Below are 25923 nucleotides of genomic sequence, written 5' to 3'. Positions count from 1 at the left end.
AAATTTAATAAAACGGACCTTATATAATGTTATCCCTTATTCAATCAACAGCAATTCAGGAGATGTTGCCTCGCAGACAGCACCACATGTTGCAAGTAGAATCTGTGACAATATCGTATTTAAGTACATTCCACTTTGGCTAAAGGGGTGCAATTTATGGGCAGCAGTATGCTGTTTTTGGCAACGACTTCTGTTGCTTCCATCCTCGCTACTAAAAGCCCATGTTTCTGCATCCGTGTGTTGTCATAGTGCGCATGCACAGGTCCCCGGCTGTGACCATGCGCACAGTCATGGCCCAGCACATTACTACCACCAGGGGCGCTGCTAGAATCCTTAGAGATCCGGGGCACTTTTGGGCACTTCAAACGAAAAATGGGTGTGGTCACGTAACAGAATGTGGGTGTGGTCATGGGTGGGGCAAAACCTACATGAAATTATCAGCGGTCTAAGTAGGCTTGCCCAGCAAAATGTTGGTTGAAGCCCCCTTTTCCATTAATACAAAAAGCATATCACATACATAGGCAGGCAGAATCAGATGCTAGGAGCTCTAGCGTCTGATTCATTCTGAGACACTAGGGGGAGAAGCCCAGAAGAGAAGATGTCTGCAGAATCTGGAGACCAAGCGGCCCAAGGCGAGTACTGCCACCTGTCTCTGCCTGAGGGACATCCGTGGCATGTGCCACTGATCTTTGGGGCTAGGAACGCCCCTGATCACCACGTTCTAGCACCTGTTAGAGAAACGGGCCTGATTGTCTAGTACAATTATTGAGTGACCTTTTTTTAAATCTATATATACATTTTTGTTTTAGGGCCTACAATTATGTGGCAACTGGCAAGTTTTTCAAAGTAATGGGCCATTAACCTTGCAAAACTCTGTTTACAATCACCTTAACCCTTTACCAGTCAATTTATTTACAGGCTTGCAAGTGCTCCAAGCGTTTTTATTTTATCACTTTTTTAATGTATTTGTTACATTTCCTTGCTACTAATCAGTACTGCTGTAATGTGTGTTTACTTGTCACTAGGGGGCAGTGTGAGAAAGTAACAGAGGACTTCTGCTTTCAGTTTCTATGTCCTCTGCTAGCAGAGAGACATCAAAGCATTCTATTAAAAACTTCTTTGAAGAGAGGCGCCAAAATAGGATAAAAGCGTCTAAAAAACGTTTAAAAAGGGGGAAGCGGTGGACTTACCTCCCTCGAAACTAAACAGACAGGGATTAATTATTTATATCAAAAATAACATTTATTGAACGAACACTCCACTCTGCAACGCGTTTCGTGGGCACAACCCAACTTCATCAGGAAATAAAAGGAGCAACTCCAAAATGTCTGTAGCGTGGCCGCTCGGCCACGGAGAGGTGCTCGGCCAGGTTATAATTCTCCCCACCTGTGATTACAGTGGTTGCCTTGGCGGCAACCTACTTTTGTGAGTATAAAATTTGTTAAATTGTGCAATATATCCTTGTCCCTTTAATACTACACTATATCGGGCTCTCGGTCTACTCCTTCTTCTCGTTTACAATCAAAGCATTCTCAGAATTTACAGCAGGACGAGTTCTGCCGGCTGTGGATAAAAAGCAGTGCACTTACCTCAAACAAGATCATTCCTATTACCAGCTAATGGGTCAAAGGAAACCAGAGAGCAAGGATACTTACCTTTTTATACATACCTGGGGCTTCCTCTAGCCTCATGCACACAGATCGCTCCCACACCGGCGTCCTCAGCCTTCTCCTGCACCGGTACCGGGTCCCGTAACTTCCTCCAGTCTGCGCAAGAGAAGTGCGCTCTTTACGTATCTCTCCAGCACATGCTTCTCCATGAGTTTGAATTGACATGATGACCATCACTACCCATCTCTATCTGGGATTGGCCTAGGTCTTCTGCATTGGTCACTGTCCTGATGAAAAAAGCCTGGATGTATGTGGTCAAATGTCAGAGGCGTAGCTATGGGGGGGGCAAGGGGGGACACATGTCCCTGGGCGCAGCACTGTAAGGGGGTGCAGAGCATTTCACCGCACCCCCAAGTGAGTGAGAGGCAGCTCGCTGGTTGCCCGAAGTGCCCCCGCTTCTCTCCTTACCTCTGCAGAGAAGTGCAGAAGTGTCAATAGCAGCAGAACAAGGGGGGCACATCTGGCTAACTATAGGTGGTACATTACCCTCTAAATGAGGGTAAGGGAGGTACATCTGGCTATCTAAAGGGGGGGGGGGCACATTAGGCTATCTAAACTTGGGAGGGGGGCACATCTGGCTATCTAATCAGCATTTGTACATTTGGCTCCACCCACAACCACACCCACATTCTGATGCATTGCCATGCCCGGTTTGTCCAGGAGGTGGGGTGCAAAAACCGTCTTTGTCCCCGGGCGCTGAAAAGCCTAGCTACGCCTCTGTCAAAGGCAAAACAACAGACTGCAGGGGATAGTGTCATTTTTTAAGAGTATTAGTGGCAAAGGTATGCTATAAAAAGATCACCTCAAAAAGAACACCTTAAACATAGCACAATTTGAGCAGAAATAACTCTGACAATCATAATTGCATCTTGATAAATAGTCCCCTTAGGGTTCCAAACCACTCTGCTATTAGAAACTTTGATTTAGACCAGAGTTCTTCCTTAAGACAGTAGCCTTTCAGAAAACGTATAGAGCAAATTGTGGGTCACCACCGCCGTCTCCAAATTGTTGATTTTGGCCAGAGGAGTGTTTTTGCGCTCTGATGAGCTGCAGTGCGCTTAAATAATCTTGTTTATCGGACATCAGGAATGCACTCCCAAAGCACATGCACTGTTTGCCAGGAATCCTCCAAATCAAACAAAGTGCCCCAGAGCGGGCACACAGGGGGAGTGCAGGGAAGGGGCGCAGAAGGCTGCCAACTGTGGCAGTAATTTTCCACCCAGACACTCATCAAAGCCCTGAAATGCTGATATGACCTCCGAGCGAGACACAGAGCACAAGAGGGGCTGAGCAGGCCAGAGAACATAGGATGAAAGGGGCTTAGCTGGCTGTATAGACTCTGCCACCTTGCAGGGCGTATTGTGCCAAAGAAAAGCGCTGTCTGGAAAGACGACTGTAAGTATGCCTGTAGTCAATTTCTGAATTAACACGTGGAGGAAAAGGCATTGTTTAAAGCCTCAGTTCACCATCCAAGGTTTTTTTCAATAAAGTAGAGGTGAATGGGGGACTCACACACCTATCATATTTGATGCAGCTGTTCCATAAAAATCCCCTTTGGAAGAGTCAATCATGTGACCCAGCTATCACTCAGAAAACTATCAGCTGCAAGGAGAGTGGGAGGTTCAGCTAGTGAGCAGCTCTCACCCCACAGCACAGCACAAAGTAGATAACCTGGCCCCACCCATCTCCTCACTTGTCTGCTGAGAGATTGACTCTTGTGGGCCAGCACTGCAGCTTAGAATTCTCATTATCTTCCAGTCCAGTTAGTCTTTGATTAGTGCATAATAAAACATTTAATTCTGTAGTATTTTTATAAAAGCTACGTGTACCTCCCTCTCGTCACCCTGCCTTGCCAGCAATGAGAAACCATTTCTCACTGTTCTTTTTATATTTTTAATTGATTGGTGGTTCTGGGCTGATTTGCATATAGAGAAATTAATATGTCTCCATTTATCCCCAGGTGACCTCTCGGGGACTTTATTGTTTAGTGTGTCTACGCACATCAAATTTTGAATGGCCAATTTTATCACCTCCGTGTAGTATGAGGACCAATAGATTTTGAATACTATAAACAGATTGTGTAGATAAACTATCATACTACATGGGAGTGGTCAAATTGGCCGTTTATTGGCCAAGCAAAATTGGATATGTGTAAGCACCCTTAATGTACACATATACAAGGCATGTCCCCCACGTTAGATTCTCGGCAGAGGCAGTCGATATCTGCTGCCTCGGCTGTCTTTGATCTACTAAACTTTTTTTCAGTACAAGTTCCATTTCAGACGCTGAGAATGTCACGAAACTCTTTTTGATGCTCTTTTATTCAGCATTACCTGTAATAGAATATTCCCCTTTAATTACTCTGCTGTGACAGAGAATTCATTATCTGGAAAGGGATTTGATTTGGAAAGTCTAGTCTTGCTTGAACAGAGAGCGTTCCAGGAACAAGTCTGATCATAACCACAGCAGACACTTCACAACTAGACTGAAGCCAGACCTGGAAGGAGAGAAGTCGTGTAAAGTGGACTGAATTCTGTTCACCGCACTTTGCTTCTGTTCCTATAGCATTAAAGAACTGTAGCAAAAGGGCTATGGAAGCTGCCATATTTATTTCCTTTTAAAGAAAACCTGAACTGAAAATTAAAAGTCAAAATAATCATACACAAGTCATACTTACCTTCCATGTAGTCTACTCCTCGGTGTCTTTCTCCTGCCCCACGTCCTATTTGTTCACTGTGATCAAGGGAATTTTCCATCCTCCATTTTGAAAATGGCCATTACCCATAACCGCTTTCTGGTCAGCACACAGTTACACTGTAACATCGCCCTCTTGAGCCATAGGGAAACATGGACATTACCTGGTACATCAGTTTTCCTCTCAACTATAACTGACAGCAACTGATATTTTACTGACAGCAACTGATATATTTCAGATCTGACAAAATATTGTCAGAACTGGAAGGGATTATTGTCAGAAGAGAATGGTGAGTTTCTGAGAGGAACTGATGGCAAGGTAACTATGTAATGTTCATTTGAAGTTACCTCATGTGCTTATTTTAAATATTTTTACTCAGTACAGGTTCCCTTTAAGTTCCCTTTAAGCACTACCAGTTGCCTGGCAGCCCTGCCGATCCTCTGCCTCTAATACTTTTAGTCATAGCCCCTGAACAAGCATGCAGCAGATCAGGTGTTTCTGACAATACTGTTAGATCTGCCAAGATTAGCTGCATGCTTGTTTCTGGTGTGATTCAAACATTACTGCAGCCAAATAGATCAGCAGTACTGTCAGGCAACTGGTATTGTTTAGGTGACCCTGCTTAACCTCTGCCTCTAATACTTTTAGCCATAGCCCCTGAACAAGCATGCAGCAGATCAAGTGTTTCTGGCATTATTGTCAGATCTGCCAAGATTAGCTGCATGCTTGTTTCTGGTGTGATTCAGACACTACAGCAGCCAAATAGATCAGCTGAGCCATCAGGCAACTGGTATTGTTTAAAAGGAAATCAATACGGCAGCCCCCATAGTCTTTTCACTACAGCTGTCCTTTAAATAAACCTGAGACACTCAAAGGATAAGTGAACTAGTAGTAAGTGCATTCGGAATTTGGTAGAATTTGATTGGTCCGTTTTCAAGCTGCAGAGAGAATTTGCATAATCCTGCACCATCTCATTCACCAACTTTAATGACTTTTTAACTCCTTGGTCTTCATCAGGGGTGGTCAGTGACATGCTAATCATTTTAAGTTGGTGCAAATATTATGCTAATTTTATGCAGATTAGTAAATTTCCAAGCTGTACAAATATATTAGCATACATTTACATCAACACATTCATTTGTTTTCAGTGTTTTTGTTTTTTTTTTAAACTCAATATTGTAATGCAAAGGGCCCTATGGAAGCGCTCGCCCTTGCTGGGTGTATATTTAAACCCTAATCAACCCACAATTGAGCAAATTGAATTCTATTAGTGATCAGGGTGATATGTGAATATATACTGGATATAGACAGGCAGTGCTGGATGGTAATGGGCTAAATGTACTTTACAAACCGCACTATAACTCCCTTCCTCTCCATTGTGGACAATCACACGTGACCACGTGACACCTAAAGTGATAAAAACAATGGAATCCAGACTACGGTTCCCAGCATCCTTAGATTACATGAGGAGGCGGGGCTTGTCGTTCACAGGAAGTAGTCAACTGTAAGAGACCGCCTGTTGCTAACAGGAAGCTACAAAGTAACTGTCTTAGGACCAGGGACCCTCTAGAAAGTGATACGTCTCAAACTCGATTTACCTGGGGGCCGTAGGAGACAAAGTCAGGATGAGGCTGGGCCGCATAAGGAATTTCACAATCACGGCGCATCGCCGCCTCTGCCCGCCCCTCTCACTCTTCCTTCACAGAGAGGGGCGGGAAGAGGCGGCGATCCGTGCGGCGATTGACGTCAGGAGGGGCAGAGCTGAAGCTGAAAGCTCTGCCCCTTCCAGGAAATGCCGGCGGGGCTCTTCAGCCCTCGTTTAGCGGCGGGGATGCGGCGGATTACTTGGGAGCACTGAAGCGAACTATAAGGAAGCTTTTGCCGGCGAGGGCCACAAAATATTGTATTGAGGGCCGCAAATGGCCCGCGGGCCACGAGTTTGAGACCCCTGGTCTAGAGATTCCTAGTCAGATTGTGTTTACTGTACAGTGCTTCCAATTACCGTTTCAGGGTTTTGTTTTGTTTTCTATTTAAATACATTTTATACAAGTGTCCTGATGTCTGGCTTCCATCTGTAGCCCCACCCCCTAGTGGAAAAAGTCATAAGGGCTTCTCTGGCACCAATCAGAGAAGTGCCTGTGGCCTCTTCTGCTAGGGGGTGGAGCAACGGGCAGAAGCTGGACATCGGGATAACAAACCTTTTTTAAAAAACAAAATGTTCGGACCCCAGATCAATGAAAAATCGCTTTGAAATAAAAGGCGATATTGCAGCGCTTCCATACATTGCATTGATTGTAAATGCAACCAAAATGCTGCATGTCCTGCCTAATCGCAATCGCACTAATGGGTTCACCGCCATTGCAATACATTGGCAAATCGGTTTTTGGAATCATGTCGGATGTTGGCGATCCAAAAATGCGGACAAAATGGATCTAGTGGGTCCCAGGCCTGAGGCTGTTTAGACGGGCTTTAGAATTGTAAAAGTTCAGTTACAAAAGTGATACTTTTAATCTACAATTAACAACATGATTGCCTGGGGAATTTCCCTCCTTCATCTGTGGCTTCAATCGTTTTCATTGGGATTTGTGGTTTGCTTATAAAGCAGTCTTCAATCACCACCTCAGTCATTTATTTTGAAGTAAATGGTTTTTTAATGTGTGTGGCTGGTCTATGCTCCCTTTCTGCTCTTTTGTCAGGGGAAGGATACAGCGTTCTGGTTTTAGAGTTTTTATTATTATTTATTTATTTATTTATAAAGCGGAAACATATTCAGTGGCGCTGTACAATGTAAGAAAACAAACAAGGGATACATAATGATACAGACAATGATATACATCAAATATGAACACAAAATACAGAACTGCTGATTACAATAGCAAAATTAACATGACTAAAATGTATAAATGTCTAACAGTGTGCAAGCAATTACATTAATAACAGTCCATGACACAAAAGGGTGAGAGCCCTGCCCTTGCTAGCTTACAATCTAAAGGAATGGGGTGGAAACAAGAGGTGGGGGAAGTATACAGTATATATACAGGCAGTGCGCAATTAGGTTATTTAGTGGGTGCATGGCCTAAGCTAGAGAATATGCCTGTCGGAAAAGGTGGGTTTTGAGAGAGCATTTAAAGATTTCAAAGGTGGGAGAGTGACGGATGTGTTGTGGAAGGGCATTCCAGAGGAGGGGTGAGGCACGTGAGAAGTCTTGTACACGTGAATGTGAGGAGGTAATTGTAGAAGAGGATAAAAGAAGGTCGTGAGCAGATCTGAGATTGCGGTTGGGTTGGTATCTGGAGACTAGTGAGGAGATGTACAGGGGAGAGAGATTGTGGAGAGCTTTGTAGGTTAGGGATAAGAGTGAATCCTCTGGTTAATTGGTGGCCAGTGAAGAGCTTGACGGAGAGGGTCAGCACTCAGCAGAGGAAGAGCGAGAGGAGAGATGAATGAGACAAGCAGCAGAGTTCAGTACAGAATTGAGCGGTGCTAGTCGGTTAGTTGGAAGTCCACCAAGCTACTTCCCAGTAATCAGAAAGGAACACGACTTGTAAACAGGAGGCTGCAGTGGCGTTTGGAGGAATGGATAGTCTGCAGCTGTTCTGCAGAGTAATAGTTGTCTTCAGGGCCGCTTCTAGACTTTATGATGCCTGAAACACACTTTGGAGGATGTCACTGCTACTGAACGAGTGCAGTGATTGGCCCAATAACAGTGCCGTGGCCACGCCCACAAGACCATCATGCACCAGGAGGAGCAGGAGGTGGCTGTGATTGGCCGATCTGGTGCCGTAAAGTAGTAGTATCTGGCCGCACTCCCCTAGTCGTATGTAAGGTGCACTCCATTTATGGGCTTGAAGACGGGCTGCTGCCAGAAACAGCATTAGGCCAGTGTCTGTCGCCATGCTTTGAGACACATTTTTCTGGGAAGTGCGGATCTTGGACTCCCTCACGGACTCTTTATGCAAGTTGGCCAGCAGGCATTTCATGGACTTTGGGTGTCTTTGGCACCTCTCTACTGCAAGTTGCTGGTCCTTGTTGTACACAAAGTGCGTTTTTGGAAACTTCTTTATATTAAAAGAGCTTAAAGTCTTGCATCATATTACTGAGTGTGCTGATCCTTCTGCTATACAAATGGCCGATTTGGTGCCAGCACCCTGTCTGATTGCTTGCCAACACTTCACCACTGACTGCCCGTGGTGATCTCTAGCCGGTGATGGGGTTTTACCTTAGCATGCCTTGATAAGAGGCGACACCTCACCTGCTTATAATGTCATAGGGAAGGGTAGCAGGTGCCACTGGTGGAATGAGGGCGTGGATTCAGGATGTGTGGATGAGGAGGGTAGTGTGCGTGTCATGAAAGCGGGCAGGAGGGTGGAGAGGGGGCAGGTGCCACTGGTTGAATGAGGGCAGGGATTTGGGGATGTATGGATGAGGAGGGTAGTGTGTGTGCCAGGATGGCGGACGGGAGAGTGGAGAGGGGGCAGGTGCCACTGGTTGAATGAAGACGTGGATTCAGGATGTGTGGATGAGGAGGGTAGTGTGCGTGCCAGGATGGAGGACGGGAGAGCGTAGAGGGGCAGGTGCCACTGGTGGAATGAGGGCGTGGATTCAGGATGTGTGGATGAGGAGGGTAGTGTGCGTGCCAGGATGGAGGACGGGAGAGCGTAGAGGAGGTAGGTGCCACTGGTGGAATGAGGGCAGGGATGTGTGGATGAGGAGGGTAGTGTGTGTGCCAGGATGGAGGACGGGAGAGCGTAGAGGAGGCAGGCGCCAGGTGGCCACAACTGTTTGTCTAAACACCTCCCCCTGGATTTTCCCGCCTGAATCCTGTGGTTCAGGTGGCTTCATGGTAGACCCGCCCCTGGCTGTCACCTGCTTTGTAAATATAACTGCAGCCAGCAGGAAACGCAGAGCACATGCTGGAGGGCTTCGGATCTCTAAATGACTCCCATGATGCTTTGTATGAGTAAAAGGCCAATGTTAGACAAGTCTCTTTTTTTAGAGTGGAAGATGCCCTCCTCACCAATGAGAATATTCCACTTACTCTGTCCAGACAAGAAGGTGTGTTAGGGTTCTGGTACTTTCACTCTGATACGTTGAGTTGCATTTTACTGTTATACTGATACTGTTTTCATAAATAGTTTTATGTAAAATGGGGCCCTGGGTAAGAAGGAACATGGACCCCCAAACTCCTCCCCACATATAGGGGTATTAGCGACCTTTTTGTGCCCCCAACCCCATATAGCAATATTAGATGTCCTTTTGTCTCTCACTTGTCCCCCAATAGCAGTATTAGGTGGCCTTTGTCAGCTCCATGAAGCTGCCCCCTCCCTCCCCCAACAATCAGCACAAATGAAAATTCCATCATATTTAGTTAGTGCTACATTTGTGCCCATTTGTGCTGCTTTTGTTTTTAATTGTTCCCCCCAAACAATAACATAACCCGGCCCCCATACAACAAGCCTACAGAAATGACGTGGTTGGATAGTGCTGGGTTTGTGCTCACGTATGCTGCAAAGATCAGCATTCTACTTTTTATAGTTTTTGAGATATTCAAGTTTTTGTAAAGGTCAAAAGTTCACTCAGACCTTGCACTGTTGTAGGGGGGGCTGAGTGGACTTTTGACCTTTACAAAATTGCCGTTGTCCTGACACCTCCCCCACCGGGACTGCCACACGTACTGTATCACAAGAACCCAGCCCCACGTTCTATCACATAGCTGATGGTGCACAACATGCCTCTTGGTGTGCTAGAAACACACAATGCAATTTTCCTTGACGGGTGATCGAATGGGAAATTGTAAAACATGTGTACATGTCGAAACTGCTCCCGATTGATAAAAGAATCAATTTTCCAATGATGACTTTGCAAAATTGATTCCATTCTCGATTGGAACAGATCGGACATGTTGGAGATAATCAGCCGATTCCCGTAGATCGGACGGGAAATCGCATCGTGTGTTGTCAGTATTAGAGGTCCTTGGGCCATATCCTATTCAAGGTGATAAGTAGCTTGCAGATACGAGCTACTTATCACCTCACCATCGCGCGAGGATTACTGGCAAATCCTATTGCCCATATCCTTCACGCAATGGCCAATCGTTAGGGAGCATTACTCAGGTGAAAGCTCCCTATTACCGGGCGATGGGGAGTGAGGTTTACGCTGTGGTGCTGTCCTTCAGCACCACGGCCTCACTCCCCAAACATGCGCACTCACCCGCCGATCATCGCCGACATCTTCCGCCGCAGCATCTGGGGCTAGTAACATGTGCGGCGACCCGATGGGGAGCTCTGGGGGTCTCCTTATTAAAGGAAACACCCAGATGCTGCGATGGCGGCGATGATCGGCGGGTGAGTGCGCATGTTTGGGGAGTGAGGCCGTGGTGCTGAAGGACCACTCCCCAAACATAGACAACTCAAGCTTTTATTTGAAGGGGGCAAAGATGTCAGCCTCCATGCCTTTCACTTCAGATATATATTAAAACATAACTGTACTTAAGCTCATAAAGATAACTGTTTGTCCAACAAAATACATCAAAGTGTAAACTGGCCCTCCCATCTAGTATGTCTGGATATGGAGAAGGGGCATCTGTGGTCTACTGCTATTCCAATCCACGCTGGCAGTGGTAAAATGTCATCAGCAGTGGCGTAGCCAAGGAGCTATGGGCCCCGGTGCGAGTTTTACATAGCAATTGATACGGCGCACCAAAACCTTCCAAGAACAACCAACCACAGTGTCAGTACACTTATGCTGGGAATACACAGTTTGTTTTTGAGCCATTTAGATGGCTCGATAGATAATTTCCGCCATGTCTGATCTCCCGCCTGATCGTTTCGCCGCTCAATTCCGCTTTGAACACAATGGAAAAAGATAAGAAAAACGAGCGGAAGATGAGAGAATCACCTGCGGAATCAAGCGGTAGAATCGAGCCGTGTATGCCCAGCATAAAGGGATTGATGATTAATATTCAAAGCATCTATAGACGTAATTATTTACCAGCAAAGAACCAAAAAAGAGCTAATACTGCAGTTGAGGGAGGATCCCTCTGGCCCAAGGTCCTCTGCATCCCCTATTGCTAGGCCACTGGTCATCAGCTAAGCTACCTAAACAAGCTAAGAGGCAGACAGGAGACTGGAAAGCATCTAGAACAGGGCAGGGGTATCAAGCTCAAATACAAAGTGGGCCGAAATTGTACACCAGTGACCTAGTCGCGGGCCAATCTAGATGTCTGTTGGGCACCATCCTCCCTTATAAAGTTCCCAGGTGGCCCCCTTCCCTATACAATCCCCTGGTGTTTAGTGCTTTACCCCTTCCTCCCCCATATGGCTTCCCTGGTGATCTAGGCCTACACCTCCAATATAACTTCCCTGGTGCTCTAGAGTGGGCCAAACATAATGCAAAGTGGGGAAACCACTTGAGGGCCAAATTTAATGGCTGTGAGGGCCAGATTTGGCCCGCGGGCCGGAGTTTGACATGTATGATCTAGAATGATATGGATAACAGGTTGCTAACAATAGATGTGTGTTTTTCTCACATTTGCTTTGCCCACGTCTTGCCCCAATGTCCTCCTTGTTTCTAACCTGCAATGCTTGGTTTCGTTTCAGGTCTGGTAGCACAATGAGAGTCTGGATCTTCTTCGTCCTGTGCCTGGCTGGCAGAGCACTAGCTGCACCTGTAAGTGGCTTCTGTCCTGTAGTTACAGTACATAGTATTAGCTGCATCCTATCCATAAGTAAATCCATTCCCTCTCTCTCTCTAACAGCAACAGGATGCTTTGCCAGAAGAGGAAGAGGTCATTGAAGATGTAGTAACAGAGGTAAGGATACCAAAATGAGCTAATGCCGCCCCAATTAACTTTCAACTCTCAGGCCTTGTTCACATTGCGTTCGGCTCGCGTGTCCATCTGCGTTGGGCTGTTTTTGAGGTGTCTTTTCGCTTGGGTGGGCGATTTGTTTTTGTGCTTTGCGGTTTTCTAAGTGTTTTTTTCCGAGCGGTTTTGTAATTCACTCCCTGACGTAAGTCAGGAAGGGAACTCTTTCACCCGGAAAAGAATAAATACAATGTATTTATTCTTGAAAACGTGAATGCAATCGCTGCACAAAGCGGTTTTGTGAGCGTTCTCCTATACCTTCCGTTATAGCAAAAACGCCCCAAGAATGGTCCAGGCGCCGCTTTACTGAACGGACAGCGCACGACCCGTGCTTATATGAAACTTCACATAGAGATTCATTGCGCAAGCGCTTGGTGGGTGATTTTAATAATCTCCTGTGTGTAAAAAAAACCCCGAAAACGCCTGCAGTGTGAACAAGCCCTCAGTGTAAATCATCTGTTTTCTTGCTGTAGGTCTGCACATGAGAGTATAAGAAGCCAACAGGTGATGAAACATTAAACATTACAGAATCTATGTGGGACTGCAGACTAAGGGTTGGAACCCACTAAGAATTGCAAGTGCTGTGTGCAGCGATTGCTGGGCCGCTTGTGATCGCGTTTCACTCTGATTAGAAGCGATGTACAGGAAACTGATTAGCTTTTTTTAAAATAAACTTTATTATACTTACCAAGTGTTCCGATGTCCAAGTTCCCTCCGTAGCTCCGCCTCCACTGGAAGAGGTCATAGGTGCTTCTCTAGGACCAATCAGAGAAGCGCCTGCTGTGACCTCCGTTAGGGGGTGGGGCCACGGGCAGAAGCTGGATATCGGAACACTTGGTAAGTATAATTAACGTTATTTAAAAGTCCAAACGCTCTGCCCACAAATTGAACGCGATTTTGCAACATTTCTATACGTAGCATGTCCTGCGATTGCGAATTAGCTCTAATCGCAATCGCACCAGTGGGCTCCCCACCGTTTAAATACATTGGCAAAGTGTTTTTTTGGAATCGCTGGCGATTGTCGACGATCCAAAAACGCTGCCAAAATCGCCCTAGTGGGTTTCAGCCCTAAGGAAGAGGCCTCACTTGCGTATGTGTAAAACACTGGTGGTTTTACGCGGGCGATTTTTTGCACACACGTTAGCCACTATAGACTGCCGACACCTGCTAGCAGTCTATGGGAATCACAAGCACGTTGCAATTGTATGTAGCAGGGAATCCGTTTTTTAAGCATGCGAAAAATCACAGACTTGCGAACGAACGCATTGTGCATTGCCCTTGAGGAGTATTGCGTGCAATTTCACATATAAAATTGCATGCATATAGGCAGTCAGTCACTGGAGTTACCAGGTTCAGATCACTAAGGAGAGGTACAGGTGGCAGGGTTGCTAGGAGGGGGTGGGGGGGGGGGGTGCATCAGTAGCGAGTACCAGGCTGCCTGCGATCTGCTGCAAACGAACAGGTTAGTGCAGATTTATGACATTTGTATATTTCCACAGGAAGCAGTAGTTGGAGCAAATCCAGTGCAGGTGGAGGTTGGCGAGTTTGACGAAGCAATCGCTGAAGATGAGGAAGAGGAGGAAGGTACACCTGAGAGTAAGTCTTCAACCATTAACCATCTGATGTGATCATTCTCACTAATTGCCGTCATATAAACAACTATTAAGCTGTTTCTTTTTCAAAACGACATAGAACAATCTAATCCCCACCATAGTCATATGTATGTATCGTGTAGTGTATATTATGTAGTCTAGGGCTAATTTAGGGGGAAGCCAATTAACTTATCTGTATGTTTTTGGGATGTGGGAGGAAAGCGGAGTGTCTGGAGGAAACCCACGCAGACACAGGGAGAACATACAAACTCTGTGCAAATAGTGCCCCAGCTGGGATTCAAACCCGGGGACCCAGTGCTGCAAGGCGAGAGTGACAACTGCTACGCCAGTGAACCACCATGCTGGATATCAATATAGCTCCCAACTGTCCCTCTTTCCTCATTTGTCCCTCTTTCAGGACTTTGTCCCTCTTTCTATGTAAATATTTATATTTTTCTCCTAAAAATGTGATTGACTCTAAACTTTATTCTCATCCTTTAAATTGATATATTACTAATTGTAAAATGTTACTATGAAGGAAAATGAACCAGGATAGAGAGGACCAGTGTGGTTTGAGTTATAACATTTATGACTAGGGGTGTGACGGGGGTGTGATCAGAGGTGTGGCAGGGGCGTGGCTTAAGTGTCCCTCTTTCTCATCTCAAAAAGTTGGGAGGTATGTAACTAAATTCAGACATCTAAAGGTGCCTGAACAATATATCTCGTATTCCTGTCTGAAGACTTTAAATGCAGCCCTCAATACTCTAAAACCCAAAACAAACTCTGATTAAAAAAAAACCCAAAAACATTTGGCCAGTTTAGTTTGCCAAGCAGGGTTAATCCAAAATGGGGATGGCCAATTGTCATAGGAGAATTTCCTCTGCAAGATGAGTTAATGGCACAATTGATTAGCAGGCAGTTGGTTTGTACTGATTGGCTGTTCTTGATCATGTGATAACGCCTCACTTTGACTTCCTGTGTAAACTGCTTATGACCAGCCAATCAAAGAAGTAAAAACTGGTCACCTGGCAAATCAGGTGCTTCTCCAATGTCCTCTCAAAGTTTTTCTGCAGGAGAAATTCTCCAAGGAGAAGGAATGCTCTCGAATTCAGAACATCTTGAGTAGAACAGATGGACATCTATCTGATAACTTCCAGCCAATGAATGGACTACTAGACTGCGATCATTTGATGTGTGTACATACCTTTCATTGTTACATTTTACGTTTTGATAAAGTAATGCTTCATTTCAGATCCATGCCTAAACCACCACTGCAAACACGGCAAAATCTGTGAACTCGATGAGTACAACAAACCAATGTGTGTCTGTCAAGACCCCTCCACCTGCCCCGAGAGCGTAGGGGAGTTTGAGAAGGTAAGACGGCAAAACCAAAGGGTCAGCACTCTTTCCGTAGCCCATGGCGAAGACCTCATTGCTAATAATCATACCATCTACAAATTAAAACATCACAATATTTATTATGTCACTCAATAAAAAAATCCAGTGACATTTCAGAGGCTGTAGGGCGGAAGGCTTGAGGAAAGTTCCCGCTATGTAGCCAAAAACTGGCTATCGGCTATATAGTGCATACATCAGACATTGGCCCGAGTACCAGATCCCGATGTATGCTGTATGGCAGAAGAGCTCTGGTGCTCAATGTATGCACTGTAGCCTGGTAGCCAGCCATGTTATCCACCAATTTTTTGCATCAACTCTACGGTGACACAAGAGATTCCTGTGTACAAACTAACCAACTCAAATGCTGAAACTGAGTCACCTACAAAGAAATAACCTTTCTTTATTTTCTGCTGCAGGTCTGTGGCACCGACAACAAGACCTACGACTCCTCCTGCCACTTCTTTGCCACCAAATGCACCCTGGAGGGCACAAAGAAGGGCCACAAACTGCACCTTGACTACATTGGCCCATGCAAATGTGAGTATATTTATATAGTCACTGACTATGTGCCAGTTATGGGGGATTTCCGAAGGGTGTATATGCTGCATTTCATCTCCGGCTCAGGCTCAGGCTAAGCTTTATAAATGTGACAAAAATAAAAATCAACATCAGAACTGCGACAAAGCTGTAAAGATAAACTTCCCATAATGCAGCGGGTCTGAAGGACAGTGTCTTCCCACAAGGGAGGAATATTGGCAATCCTAGTGCCGTAATGCTGGCTACACACCATACGTTTTTCTGCTCGATAGATGGGTTCGATAGATAATTTCTGTCCGATATTCCTTCCAATCGTCTTTTGGGTCGATTTCTCATAGAAGTGAATGGAAAAAGATAAGAAAAACGAGCGGAAGATAAGAGTATCGAGCTTCTGGGGCATAAGCCTCGTACTTGTCGGTTACTATGGTCGGAAGGAGAAGGGAGGTCGTGGTGCACAACGAAGTAGCTTCCTGTGGGCGGGGCAAGTGGCAGAATAACGAAAACAAATTATTTTGGAGGTGTCCAGTATAGTTAAATACTTAAAAAACAGTTTAAAATGGAGAGGTTATGTAGGTCTTACATCTCCCGAAGAACTAAGCTAGTATTATCTGGAAAAGCCATTTATTGCGCACTATAAAAAGGACAACACGTTTCATGGACTCTCACCGGCTTCTTCGGGACAGTATAACAATTGTGCGCAAGCTGTAAGACTTTGTTGTTACATTGACCTGTCGAAGTGAGTGAGATCCCGCGAAACGCGTCAAGTGAGAGAACGGATTTCCTGGCAGTTCAGGGGATAGATAAAAAAAGAGTCAAAAGTTCATAGGCTTTAGCTGGCTGAGACACAGAAGCACTGTGTCATTGAGCAGTGACAAAACAATAAATCTACTTTGTTAAGTTTTTACAATGTAACATTAAACCGTAGGATATATATATTTATACATACATATTTATATATAAAAAGTCATTTTTAAAAGTAGGAGGATGGATACAAGTTTTTATCTCATTAGTTTATCTCCACTTAAAGAGAGTCTGAAGCGAGAATAAATCTTGCTTCAGACCTCATAGATAGGAGGGGCACGTGTGCCCCTGCTAAAACGCCGCTATTCCGCGGCTAAACGGAGGTCCCTTCACCCCCCGAAATCCCCTCCGAGCAGCGGGGGATCTCTTCCGGATTGAGGCAGGGCTAACCGCCGCTGCCCCGCCTCACGCGCATCTGTCAGCGCGTATCTCCGCCTCTCCCCCGCCCCTCTCAGTCTTCCTTCACTGAGAGGGGCGGGGGAGAGGCGGCGATGCGCCGCTGATAGACGCGCTGGGAGGCAGGGCTGCAGCCGTTAGCCCTGCCTCAACAGCAGCAAAATCCACGACCAAGATTTTGCAGGGGGGGGTTTGGGGGGTCAGGGACCCTCGTTTAGCCGCGGGATATCGGCGTTTTAGCAGGGGCACACATGCCCCTGCTAACTATGAGACAAGAAGCGAGATTTATTCTCGCTTCAGAGTCTCTTTAAAGGACAACTGAAGCTGAAGCTGCTTAGATGGTTCAATAGATAATTTCCGACATGTCTGATCTCCATTTCAATTCTTTTGCCGCTCGATTTCTGATAGAAGTGAATGGAAAAAAATAAGAAACACGGGAGGGAGATAAAAATCGAGAGCTGAAATCGAGTGGCAAAATCGATCGAGAGCAGAAACGCACGGCAGAAACGAACCGTGTATTCCCAGCATTAGACCCAGATTAAGCATACAGCAGATCAGGTGTTTCTGACATTATTGTCAGATCTGACAAGATTAGCTGCATGCTTGTTTCTTGTGTGTGATTCAGACACTACTGCAGCCAAACAGATCAGCAGGGCTGCCAGGCAACTGGTATTGTTTAACAGGAAATAAATATGGCAGCCTCCATATCACTCTCACTTCAGTTGTCCTTTAAGGTTCACATTACAATGCACCAAGGGGAGATTCCTTGCTTTTATCCTAGCACAATCTCATCCTGAGACTAATAACATTCAGTCCATTACTTCTAGTTTGGGGAATGTAAGCCCCCTGCTCAGATTTTCCTCTGCTATGTTACGCTGGGACCCCCGGGGCACTTGCATGTTACATGACTGGTCCCAGCACGCGTAGCCCCCACAAGGGAAGATGCGATCTGCAGCTGCTGAGGGGGTGGGGGGTCAGCCGTGAGTCACGGCGTCCCCTAGGGGCTCATTCCTGCAGCGCACAGATGTGTTGGGGCCTGTTCCGCTTCTCGGAGAACATTCTGTCCAGTTCCTCCAAACAAGCCTGATCCTTTCTGAGCTCCGGCAGTTGGCTCGCTGGTGAACGTACTGAGCCCTGACCTCCCTCTGAGGGGAAATTACATTCTCTGCAGAATTACTCTTATTGACGTGAGAACTGCTCTGTTGTTAGGTCAAAACACAATACAGCAGAGTCCCCGGTATCCGACACTGGCTGGGATCGACAGGGGCGTAGCAATAGGGGCTGCAGAGGTCTCAACTGCACCGGGGCCCTTGAGCCAGAGGGGCACCACAGGGCCCTCCCTCAACCACAGTATAAGCTCTTTAATGGTCCTATGCTTCTAATGATCACTTCTATAAAGGCTTTGAATGAATGAATGATTGCACCTCTGACGCTGTAGTTGCCATTGGCAGGTTGTGGTGCGCCGTATCAATTGTTATGTATAGAGTGCTTGGGGGTGGACCATGTAAAACTCACACCAGGTAACCAGAGCTCCTTAGCTACACACCTGGGGATCGCCTAATTTCGGATACATGTGCTTGCCCCCCCCCCCCCTCCCCCAGTGCAGGATAGAATACTCACCCAGCCTCCAGCAACTTCCTGTAGCTCCTGACTGCTTCAGGTGTGTCCTGCCAGGTCACGTGACACGCCGGGAGCCGTGCACGGACGCCGGAAGCCGCCAGGAACCACAAGATGTCTCTGGAGACTCAGTGAGTATTTCATGGCTGGCAATCCCCCCCCCCCCCCCAAAAAAAAATCCCCATTACCTCCTCAGGCATGCCGGTTAGTTGAGACTTCCTGTTGCCTGAGTTCCAGATAACGGGGACTTTGCTGTGAATTGAAACCGCTAGAGATGATCAACCAGATGCTATAAATTGCAGCTTCCATGCAAATTAAATGCAAATGTATGCAAATTGTATTCACTGGCCCAAGTCCAGGCTGCATACAATTTGCCTCAAATTTGCATGCAGGACAGAATTGTAAGCAATCAATCATGTTCTACAGACCAGACTGAGCAGGTTACCGGGGCTGATCGCGGCTGAACGGCAGTCCACGCGAGGGCGGTGTGGGACAGAGATGTGTTTATGCTGCAGGAGGAAGCCCCCGGTAAGTATCAAATCTTTTGTTTTTAGGAGCTCTGGTTTACTTTAAGGATTTTCAAAAAGATGTAGGATCGTATTTAGCCTGAGTGTGATAAATAATATGTGATCACACTGACATGGCTGCTGTACATTCAGTACCGAAAGAGAAAAATAATGACCTGTTGAGCGTTCAACAACTTCCCAGCCATCATAAGTGTATGTTCAGTGTTTGTGCAGCCACACAGATGCTTTGTGATCTCTAGTTAGTTTTCAGGAACACTCCGGCTGCAGACATAACACACTGGTTTATTAGCCCTTGAATTTAACAAAATAGGGCAACACAGGTAAGGCAGGATTGGTGCTTTATGTACGCTTGTTTATCTCATCATGTCACATGTCACTTTAGTGCCCCTTTAATTGAATCAGTGCTGAGGTATGTTTATCGCTGGGGTACTGAAGGCGGGCCACTTGTTAATACCTTCTATCAACATCCACCTGTCAAAGAGAAGCAGTTTTCTGCCAGTGAGCTTGGCCCTTTGTCTGTATCATGCAGTCCTCTATAGTCTGGGCTCAGCAAACGGGATCTTCTTCCAATGAATGGAAAGTACAGTCAGCGCGGCACTTGAAACCGCTATAAAAGGCATTATTAGATTACTTTACTCAAGGGGTAAGTGATGGGGAACAAAGGCCCTATTCTGGCCAGAGATGCCTCTCCTGTAGTATGTGGGTAACAGCAGGCTGAATAATACACATTCATGTCCTCTTTACAAAGACTCCTCTGTGCAGAGACTGTGCTCTACCGAGCTGCAAATCAACAAGGACCAGACTAATAAAACCTCCTTTCAGAGGGGGGTTCCGGGGAGGCAAATGCTGCCAAATGGGGATTTCAGCTAACTTTATCCCTTCCCGCATTGTTCTCATGACATTATCTGATACTTTCCTTGTTATAAAAGGATGTCATTGGACTGTAAAACAACCCACACAGAAACACTGCAGCGAAGGGAAGAATCTGTGTATGAACATTACTTATAGAGAGGGGGGAGAGAGGGGAGGGGCCTCCAGCTGGAGGGAAACAAAAGCATTCACCCAGGAAAATCCAGCAAAGCCAACTGCTTGTGACCTGCACTTGGCACAGGAAGTTAGGGGATGTTGTACAGACATATATTCAATTGTAAATATATATTCAATTGTGAATATATTCAATGTTCATTAAAGGACGACTCCAGCGAAAAAAGTAAGCAGTTCGAATCTGACAGAACCAACAGGTTTTGGACTAGTCCATCTCCTCGTGGGGGATTCTCAGGGTTTTATTTTTTTGTTTAAGGCATTTCCTGAACGGCAATTGCTAAAACGGCAATTGCTAAAGGGAAGCTGGCTGGTATCTTATTATTTTAGCAGTTAAACTTTGACAACAAAGAAAACCTGAGAATCCCCATGAGGAGATGAACCTGTCATTTTGGTCAGATTTTTTGTTTTTCTTCATTCCGACTTCAGTTTGCTGTTCAGTGATCTAGACGAGACATCAGAGAGACAAAATCAATGCAAACAAGTGTTCAGCTCAGATTCTGCCACGTCATCATTTCACATCAAAATTGCAAAATAGTAATTCTGCATTTCTGGAAAACTCTTCATTCATTTTGCACACAACTGTAATTATGTTCTGTCATTTCGCAGAAAAATTTAAACTGTTATTCTATGGGAACGAGGCAAAAAAACGTTTTTCAAAAATCCCTTGTCACTTTTCAGAAGATCGATTTTAAAAAAATTCAAAGAAAAATTGTTTTTTAAGCTCGGTAAAATGACATTTTGCTGCCGCATACTTCAGCAGAATACAGAGTTCCAAGCGTTGCATACAGATTTTTTACATTTTAAAGCAAACCAGTAATTGTATAAAGAGAGCAAGTTACATATTTACTTTGGCAAAGAGCTGGATCAACCACAAGGAAACTCAGGCAGTTGCCTAGGGCCCGGAGAGTGTCTAGGGGCCCCGGTTTATACAAGCCCCCAACAAATCTTACCAAAAATGCTAGGTGGCCATCAAAGGTGGGCCTAAAGTTGTTGCTTGCCTAAGGGCCCTATTTCACCTTAATATGTCTCTAGAGGTCAGCCTCTGGATCCTCTAGATCAAGGGTCCCCAAACGTTTTGGGTGGAGGGCCGGGTCAAGATACTTCAAACTGCTGGGGGGCCGGAGTATACATGAGATGATGTAGAAATCTTTGTGGGCCGGACAATGAAGCATACCCAGGTGACAATCTGTGGTCCAATTGGACAGCAGTGTCACCAGAAGTGGAATTTGATTGGAAGCCAGCAAATTACTGCTTTCTGGCTTCCATGTGGATGGCTGGTGCCAGCACTGCTATTCTATATGCAGACCACCAATATTTAAAGATGTAGCTGACCGCATCTATAAGTAATACATTTTGTGCATGGGGACCAGTAAAAAAGCCTCAGGGGGCCACATTCTGCCCGCGGGCCTTAATTTGAGGATCACTGCTCTAGATACTCCTCCTTGAGATCACCGATCCAGTGCTAGGACCCTCTAGACATTTTCGATTACAGCAGGGGATTTGTTTTCTAGAAATATCAGCATAGAGGTGGCAAGCCTTGGGTGTGGCCTCTGCTAAGGGGGGTGGAGTTTAGTGCTTGAGGTTTTCCATGCCCATAGGCTCCTGAGATGTAAATCCAGCCCAAGTTCCTGATGAAGTATTCTAGCTGTATGAAAAACAAAAAAGGATTGCGAGCCCCAATAGTGCAATATGTCAGTTCCATGAGTGTGATAAATAATATGTGATCAGATATACTCACAAAGATGAGTCACCTCCGGTAGCCACTAAGTAGGCAGGCGAGGAGATTAGACCCAACCCCACTTGTTATAAAAGATGTCGCTCTCTGTCGAAGTGGAAAAAAAGGGGGTAACACCCCTCCACCAAGGGTGGGCTCACAAAATAAATAGAATGTTCAAACAGAGGAGCCAGATAAGAATAAAAAAGGTTAAGAAGCGTTTTTAAAGGGAGGTAGTGGTGGGCTTACCTCCCACAAGTAGACTCAAGAGTCAGTTTTCACTGAAAAGTTAATTTTATTCAAGGTAACGGCACAAATATGCAACGCGTTTCATGAGTGATATCCCGCTTCATCGAGGAGCTGCTAGGAACAAATACAGTATACACACGCTAGGAACTTATTTACATTAATAAAATCAAATTACAATGGTAAAGACCCAATATTATGCCAAAAATTGGTACATCGTATATGATAATACAGCTCTACAGTAGCTGTATGAAAGCTGTAATGGGCGACGTGTAACAGATGCACTAATATTGCCGTGCTTATTTTTTGTCCTTGTGGAGCAGTTATATCATTTCTTCCTAAGATCTGTAACATGTTGTTGTTTTGCAGACATTCCCGCCTGCATGGATGCCGAACTGAGCGAGTTCCCTCTGCGTATGCGTGACTGGCTGAAGAACGTCCTGGTCAGCCTATACGAGCGCGACGAGGACAACAACTTACTCAATGAGAAGCAGAAGCTCAGGGTAGGACCTCTCAGATGAACAGAAACATATGCCTACATACACACTGTCACCAGTCATGTCCAGGGAAAATGATCACGTTATAATGCAGAAACTCTCTTTATAGGAGAACTTATGATGAAGCCTGATTACTGAACAATTAATTTATAAAGCTTGTTACAAAGATTTGGTGCTCTACAGAAAGTCACTGAGGTTTGATGCTCTACACAGAGATTCACTGTGATTTGGTACTTTGCGGAGTCACTGAGATTTAGGGTCATATCCTATTGCTGAACTTAGCGCTGGCGAGTTCTTAATTTAGGTGATGGGGCATTGCCTAATCCTATTAAACTTAAGACCCCCCCCCCCCCCGGCAGAAAAGAATTCGCTTGGGCGATATACTCGCTCAGCGAGATCTTTGCACAGTATCAAGTTATCCTTTTCATGTCTCCAGGAAGTGATGCTTACCAGCAGACATGAGCATTAGCTTAGAGTTGCAAAGAGCAGGTCTAAACCAGCTAACGCACGTCATTGCCGCAGCATCTGGGGGTCTCCTGTAATAAGGAGACCCCCAGAGCTCTCCGTCGGGTTGCCGCACATCTTAGAAACCCCCCACGTAGCTCTGCCCGGCATCCCTGTCATTATCCATACCGCCGCTAATCACCCAATGCCTCTCGCCGCAAGATCCATTGCGTAATTACAGTGTATCTATCACTAATTACTGTGCGCCTAGGAGTCCGAGCAAAGCATTTTTGAATGTGAAGTCGGGGCTCCCCATTGGACCGCTGTCTGAGTCATTTTATTTTAGAACTTTATAGCTTCTCTGTCTGAACTGTCAGCTTCAAAGGTCATGTCACAGCCCGACGCTTGGATTAGACGCTAACGTCAATAGGACAGTTGTCAGTCTGCCTCTCTCTGCAAGCTCTGCTGTCAAGGCAGCCACTGTGCACTTTGCCAGGAATTCAGGAGAACAGACCTAAGAATAACATTATGCGGTGTAAATAGATGCTGTTATGGCCACTGGTCAGTCCTTCAGTCACAGGAAGTCCGTCCTTCCCTCCGGTCAGTGCACAGTTGTGGAGATGGTGGTAGAGCTCCCGGAATGTTTTCCTGGGCTTTGCCGCAGTAAATCACTTTCACTGTTCTGAGTCCAAAACTGCAAACGTCATTTCGTTTTCCAGGTTGTTTATTTCTTATTCCTTAAAAATACTTCCCTGGATCCTGACTAGAGATGGCCCGAACGGTTCCCGGCGAACTTCCGTGGTTCGCGATTGTGGAGAACCGCAAACTTTTCCGGAAGTTCGGTTCGCCCCCATAATGCTCCATTAGGGTCAACTTTGACCCTCTACATCACAGTCAGCAGGCACATTGTAGCCAATTAGGCTACACTCCCTCCTGGAGCCCCCCCTCCCCCCTTATAAAAGGCAGGCAGCATCAGGTTTTTCACTCACTCCTGTGCCTGCATTAATTAGTAAAAGGATAGCTGCTGCAGACTCTCAGTCTCTCATAGGGAAAGCTTAGTTAGGCTCTTGTAGGCTTGTTAGCTTGCTCCTTGCTGATTCTTATTGCTAAAATAGCACCCCGCAACAGCTCTTTTGAGAGCTAATCTTGTTCTTGTGATCTATTTTTTTTTCTGTGTGTCCCACTGACACTTGTGTTGCATAGAGAGCCTTGGTAATTCCTACTGTGTGAGCCACTGCCAGGCCCAGCGCATTCAGTGACTACCTGTGTGTGTGACAGGTGCACATTGTAATACCCATCACTGCCTATACCTACCTACCTGTTGTTCACAGTGCACCCACCTACCGATGTGAGCGCACGCAGTGTCACTGTGCCTGTCCGCTACCTGTCTGTGTGTGACAGGTGCACATTGTAATACCCATCCCTGCATATACTTACCTGACAGTCACTGTTGTTCTATCATTGAACAACCACAGCCCGGCGACCATATGGGCTTGAACACCGCCACGGCCTACACTCTGGCCATGTTGCGCACCAGTCCAGCACGGAGTCACTACGCAAACAGATGTTTGCGGTGCGTTACACAGTGAGTTTGGTGCGTCAGTGTGAAGCAGTACTCTAATTACACTCCCTGATTGTAGTATACACATGCAAGATGTTTTAAAGCACTTTAGGCCTGCAATTTAGCATTCAATGTGATTTCTGCCCTTAAAACGCTGTTTTGCGTCACATCCAGATTTTTCCCCGGGACTTTGGGCATGTATCCCACTCCGCCATGCCCCCCTCCAGGTGTTAGACCCCTTGAAACATCTTTTCCATCACTTTTCTGGCCAGCATAAGTGTTTCTAGTTTTCAAAGTTCGCCTCCCCATTGAAGTCTATTGCTGTTCGCGGAAGTTCCTGTTCACGAACCGAAAATCGGAGGTTCGGGCCATCTCTAATCCTTACTTCCAGATCAATGAGAGAAGGGATGATAATTTGGATTCTGCGGGATTGAAATTTCCACATTCCCAATCGGAAAAAAGAAATCGGAAATTCTGCGGAAATCCGATTGACCGCAACTCGGTAATTTTAGCCCAATCCTAGAACTCGGAAGCATTGGACCAATCAGAGAATACAGAGTTTTTCCGCAAAATTTTGATTTCAAAACCAATGATAAGACTGATTTTCCGTATTTCCGATCTTCCAATTTTTTTTTTCTGATGCAAAAGATGACCAATAAAGTACCCCTCAAAAATTGGAAAAATTAAAATTCAGAAAAAGGAAAATCAGAAATTGAGATTTCCTTGGAATTGAAAATGGGCATTGCTGACCATCCCTAATTGTGAATAGGAACATTTCATTGAGAGTTGCTGCTGTAGAGTACGGAGGATCAATGTCATACTAATAATTCTAAGTTGATGCAAATGGTATGCATCTTTCCAGGAAAGGTGGTCTTGACTGGACTTTCCCTCTCTCAGAACTCTATGGCTGGGTTCATACTAGAGGCCAAGTAAGACACATGACCATTGTGCCTGTTGTGTCCATTGCAGTAGCAGAACGCAAAGTCCCATCTTGCACAACTTTTCCGCATACAGTAGGAAGTACTGACATGTCACAGATAGCATGGTATTTATGACATGTCCATTCCAAAAGACACCACAAAATCATGGACGTGGTGGATCATACTTCGGATCTGCTGTGAATTCCTTCATTGGGAACCTGGAATAGTGAGAACCTAGCCAAAGTACTTGCCACAACCTTCTATGGCTGCTGCCAGACCCCTAGCCGGAACTGATCATGTGATAAGAACTCTTCCACATTCTGAGAAGTTAGTTCATGTTAGGAACACACTGAGAAGGCCAGTGCTAGTTCATGAAAGGATAGCAGAGGTCAGTGTAGCC

At 45.6% G+C, this 25923-nt stretch overlaps 1 protein-coding gene across 2 annotated transcripts in view; it reads left to right on the top strand.

The window, feature by feature from the left end:
- Window positions 1-25923, top strand: part of SPARC (secreted protein acidic and cysteine rich) — a 44411-nt gene that overhangs the window by 14706 nt on the left and 3782 nt on the right. Inside the window, exons 1-7 of one of the 2 annotated variants that reach the window (XM_068278394.1) lie at window positions 2957-3065; window positions 11964-12033; window positions 12122-12175; window positions 13729-13825; window positions 15074-15195; window positions 15636-15756; window positions 22471-22604. In XM_068278394.1, coding sequence (XP_068134495.1) covers window positions 11977-12033; window positions 12122-12175; window positions 13729-13825; window positions 15074-15195; window positions 15636-15756; window positions 22471-22604 — 585 coding nt within the window. In that variant the 5' untranslated portion in view covers window positions 2957-3065; window positions 11964-11976. Of the gene's footprint in view, window positions 1-2956; window positions 3066-11963; window positions 12034-12121; window positions 12176-13728; window positions 13826-15073; window positions 15196-15635; window positions 15757-22470; window positions 22605-25923 lie in introns of those variants that run through there. The other variant, XM_068278393.1, reaches the window with a different exon arrangement.

This window comes from Hyperolius riggenbachi, chromosome 3, assembly GCF_040937935.1.
Source record: "Hyperolius riggenbachi isolate aHypRig1 chromosome 3, aHypRig1.pri, whole genome shotgun sequence".
Classification (NCBI taxonomy): Eukaryota; Metazoa; Chordata; class Amphibia; order Anura; family Hyperoliidae; genus Hyperolius; species Hyperolius riggenbachi.
Note: the sequence above shows the minus strand (reverse complement) of the source record. Positions and strands in the feature narration are given on the sequence as shown.